Source organism: Athene cunicularia (genome assembly GCF_003259725.1).
Source record: "Athene cunicularia isolate RWA chromosome 28 unlocalized genomic scaffold, athCun1 chr28_part1, whole genome shotgun sequence".
In the NCBI taxonomy this organism is placed as follows: Eukaryota; Metazoa; Chordata; class Aves; order Strigiformes; family Strigidae; genus Athene; species Athene cunicularia.
Genome location: NW_020799139.1, coordinates 2426334 through 2430773, shown reverse-complemented (window position 1 = coordinate 2430773; position 4440 = coordinate 2426334). Strand labels below are relative to the sequence as shown.

The 4440-nt window shown below is 45.1% G+C and overlaps 1 protein-coding gene across 1 annotated transcript in view; it reads right to left on the bottom strand.

The window, feature by feature from the left end:
- Window positions 1-2838, bottom strand: part of LOC113489312 (uncharacterized protein KIAA1958-like) — a 24197-nt gene extending 21359 nt beyond the window's left edge. The window contains exons 1-2 of the mRNA XM_026864926.1: window positions 2763-2838; window positions 1078-1296 (exon numbers count right to left, since the gene is read on the bottom strand). Coding sequence (XP_026720727.1) covers window positions 1078-1296; window positions 2763-2838 — 295 coding nt within the window. The remainder of the gene's footprint in view (window positions 1-1077; window positions 1297-2762) is intronic.
- Between the last annotated feature and the right edge of the window lie 1602 nt (window positions 2839-4440).

The following is a 4440-nucleotide window of genomic DNA, read 5'->3' as shown; positions in this document are numbered from 1 at the left end:
CTGTGTGCCTGCCATGAGACCCGCATTGTCATCCAGGCTAATAAAGACATCATTTTCCCAGGGCTTCAGCTCTATTAAACACAAAGCTCCAAATGATTTCCTACTTGGATCAAAGATGTGTTTGTTCCAGTGCCACTTAAGTTTAAAAGGCAATACTGGGAATGAATGAAATCTCCCCAGCGGCAGCTGCTGAGGTTCAATTGGTTTGTCAGTGCCATAATTATGCAGCGGACGTCTTCTGTTTGCTGGCCCATATGTTCTTGAAGGATGTTATGCAATGGGAACAGTGGGGGAAGCCTTGCTCCCAAAGCTAAGGGGCTTTTGCTTTTGTGGTATGAAGACTTGCTTGTGTTCAGATGGTGAAAATGTTAAGAAACTCCCATTCTGATTTCAGACTTAAAACCGGAGTTGCTCTTATTTGATCAGACTAGATGGAAGTGTACGAAAAGAAACAGTGGCCTCCATCCAGTACCCTAGAACTGGCGTTTCAGCACGGAGAGTGACCACTTTTAGGTATTATTTGTGTAGTTACAGATGGCCTCTGAGAGCGAGTGCTCCCTTCAGCTGCCGTAAGGAGCTGCCACTGTGATGGTGGCAGGGTTTGGTTTGACCCTTGGTGCTAAGAATAACTGGGGCTTCCTGTCCAGCCAGCCGCTGCTGCACAGCCCCGCCACCTCTTCCCCACAGCACTTCTCCTTGTAGGTTGGGGTCTGGATGCTGATGAGAAATGTCAGCTCATTAAATAGCTACCTCCTCCTCTAGTAGGTTGTACACCACATTTTCTGTGTCACAGACATGAGTGTGTGGTAAGAACCTCCAGAGTATTAAATTAAGCATTAAAAGAACATTAAGACATGAAACTGCAAAATGTGAAGTCAGGGAGAATTGAGAGCACTCGAGATCTCAGTTGCCAGAGGAACAAAAGAAACACAATATCCCTTAGAACGTTTAATATTTAATTTGGTAGGAGGCTCAGATGCCCGGGTGGTGAATGCAGAGGGCGACGACAGAGCGAGGGGGGCTGATGTCAGCCACGGGGCCGACATGGGTGCGCTGGAGCGGCCGTGGCAGCGTTACCTGAGCCGTAGGTAGCGCCGCAGCGGCGGAGCAGAGCCCCGCTCGGGCTCCCTCTTCTGCTGTTGTCCGCTTCTGAACTACTCCGATACAAAACTTCCCTCCGCGGCTTTTTGACTCGCTCTAGTTTTTCTAGAGAGCAACTTTTATCTTGGGCAGCCTTGGATTCTCCTTCACCACCACCTCGTCTGGCGTCTCGTTCCAGAAGTGTTTGCTTTAAAACTGTTTTATCAAGGCAGTTCTTTCAGAAACGAGGGCTCCGCATTTCTCGTGTGGCGTATTTTTTTTTAGTTATCTGATTTTTGTTTCTTCTAGAGCGCAGTAGTTAAAATATTTCAAAAGGCCTCCGAGTAAGCAGTTTGTTTTTCCAGAGCTTTAAGTACGGGAAGCCCAAATTATTGCCTCCTCGCTTCTTGCCTCGGAACACGCACTAGTCTGGTGAGAATTAGGCGTAGTCGCATGTCTCGTTTTTTTACACGCTGAAAAAGTGGCGTATCGGTGTTGTTTTCATCTTTAAAAACCCTGTGAAAATAGTCTATCTTGCAATTAGTTTTTACAGTCCGGAATGCAGTTCAGATTGTTCAGTTTCTCTTCAGAAGTTGCTCATCATGTTGAACGATACTTAATGAAAAAGTCTTCAGCATGTGAGGCCGTACATTCGAAGGGCAGAAATCGGTTTGTGGTTAGCTGTCTTCACCGTAGTTCCTAGGAAAGGTGATTTACTGTGTATGTTGAAATAGCTGTTGTCTGAATGTAGACATTTTAGTGTTAAGTCTGTTATCCACTGTCTTGTGTAGGTCTTGGTGCATGAGCTGTTTACCCTGTGAAAGCTGGCTCCTTTGAAACTCTGAAAGCTGCTTCTGAAAATGGCTTTAGATTTTTGCCTAGCTGGCAGTGAGTGGCCTCTCTGGCTACAAGCTGCTTCTGTCTGCTGCTCCTACCTAAAACGATACGTAGCTGTGCTTTTCAAATGATCCCGTTTGAATAAGTGGCTTTGTTAAAGCATGGGAGAAGTTCGTACGGGAAATGCCGCTTTGGAAAATGACCTAGAGGTTTTACCGGTGCTGCTTAATTTTTCCCTTTATTGCGTAGGAATTATTCCATTCCATGTGAAAAGTAATTTTTATGACAGGCTTTATTGCCTGTTCTTTCGGAAATGATAAGTTTTAATCCCCTGCTTAAGGTTGACATAGGAGAAGAGAATGAATCTTAAGATACGATAATTTATTGAGGGTGTGTGTGAACTGGAAGTATTATTGCACATTTCTTGAATAAAAATTCTTAAATACTGTTGGTGCTTGTTTCATGTGGTATTTGCTATCAAATGGGTTACAACAATATTCCAGAAGTCGATAATTCTTGGCAAATAAGAGCCCTTCCTGTTGGATAATTTAAAATACTATCCCCTGTTAAGGCTACTTTATGTAAAACATTTCCTGTGTGTGAGGCCCGCAAGAGGAACAGGAAGTAAGAGAAATTGCTCTGGGGTAAGTTCGAGAGTTTTGGAAACTTGGGAGACTCCCTGTTCTTACTATGCTTTGCTGGAGATAATTTTTTTTTAAGGTTATGAAAATGAGTGCGTTAATGTATTTTAACTGGAGAAATGTGTAATCGTGTTTAGTAATTCTAATAGAATGATGATGGTTCTTTAAACTGATCAGTGCAGATGGGTTTAATTAGTTCATTACTGCTGGCTCTCAAAGTGCAGCAAAACCCATCTGTCTTGGTTGGTGACCGGACACAGGGGATTGCAAAGCCCGGCATCCTCATACAGAGCGTTCCTGAAGTAGTTACTTGAAGAAGAAAAAAAAAAAAGAAACTATCGCGTGGCTTCCTGGCAGCAGCCATTGGATCAGGCTGTAACTCCAGCTGTAAAGTGCTGGGTTATGATGACATGGCAGGTTGGTTTGGAAGAGGAAGTATGAGGAGCTGCGCTGACTCCTACTTGTGTTACGGCTTGTTTGTGGGGCTGGTGAAACGTGAATGACTTAGTGAGATGGAGCAGTATTCCCTGAAAAGCTGTGAATTGTTGCATGAGGGTAGGGAAGGAAGAACCAGTAAATGTGAGTTCTCTACTGTTAAATCACTTTGTAGAATTGATCTTGAGTACATCAGATTTCATGTTGCTGTTTTAAGAATGATTGCCCTGCCTTCTGCTTCTCTGCCATGTTTCCTTAAAATTGCTGCAGCTCAGCTAGCCAGCTGCTTTTGGATCCTTTACTCTGAAATTATGGTCAGCCATTTGAAAGACGGGAGTTGAAACAGGCGGTGCTGCATATCTGTCACTCCAAAATGATCATTTCTGCTCTGTTTCATGTTGGCTGCTTCACAGTGGTTTGGAGTTGATTAAAAAAGTTACCTTCAGTGCAAGGGTATAACCGAAATCCCCAGATTATCTTGAGCACTTGCACGAAAAGAGTAACATGTAGGTGCTGTAATACTCTGGAAGATCCAGGTAGAACATGCCAAGCTGTAGACTCTGATTCCATTGATGAAAGAAGTTGCTCTGAGTCGATGTGTGTTACGGTGTATAATGTTCATGGCTGATGAGAGCTAGCAGGGGTCGCTTGAGGTACAGCTAACATTGTTTTTCATGTTAGTCAGTCTCATTTTAGGAGGTTTAAGTGTGTATGGCGGGGTTTAAAAATGTTTTTTTTTCCCTTCAGATCTGTGTTAGGGGAAAATACTATTTGTTTTCCCAAGTAGAAACGAATTGATAGAGGAACCTTGTGTGCAGGCGTACCCCAGTCCGGGAGCTGCCTGGACCTCTTCCCTGCTCTTTCTAATTGCGCTGTTAGTCTGGCAGTGGTCTGGCTCCAGCGGTGTCGGCGTGGCTGGAGGCTGCTCTAAGCCTGGCACGGGTGCTCAGCTTGGCTGAGAAAACAGCCCAGGCTCAGCGTGGTGTGTGCCGGCGGCGGTGGTGCCGTTGGAGCTCTAGCATTAGTAGTCTTGGGTAGTGACTCGATAATTTTGCTGGAGGTGGCCCCTCTACAGCCTCGCAGAGGCTGCTGCTCCTTTGCTAAGGCTGTGAGGAGCTGTGGAAGTGAATATGGGCAACAGAGTAGACTCTTGACACTTTGTTTTGGTTTAGTCAGGTGCTGTTCGAACTGCCTCGTGTTCCTGTGGAGAATGCTAGGCTGTGATAACTGTGGGGGGGTGGGTGTGTGGGGGGTTTGGTCCTGGCCCCCGTGGTATCCTTGCAAACAGAGCAAGCTCCACTATAGGAAGTGGGAGAGCTGCAGTTTTCTAGCACTGCTGGGTCTTGGGTCTCCACCATCACCATCTAATAATTTTTCTTTGTATAAACTGTCCTTGGCTCACTTGCAAAGACAACTGTGCACTTTGACTTGGCTTTTTTCTTACTAC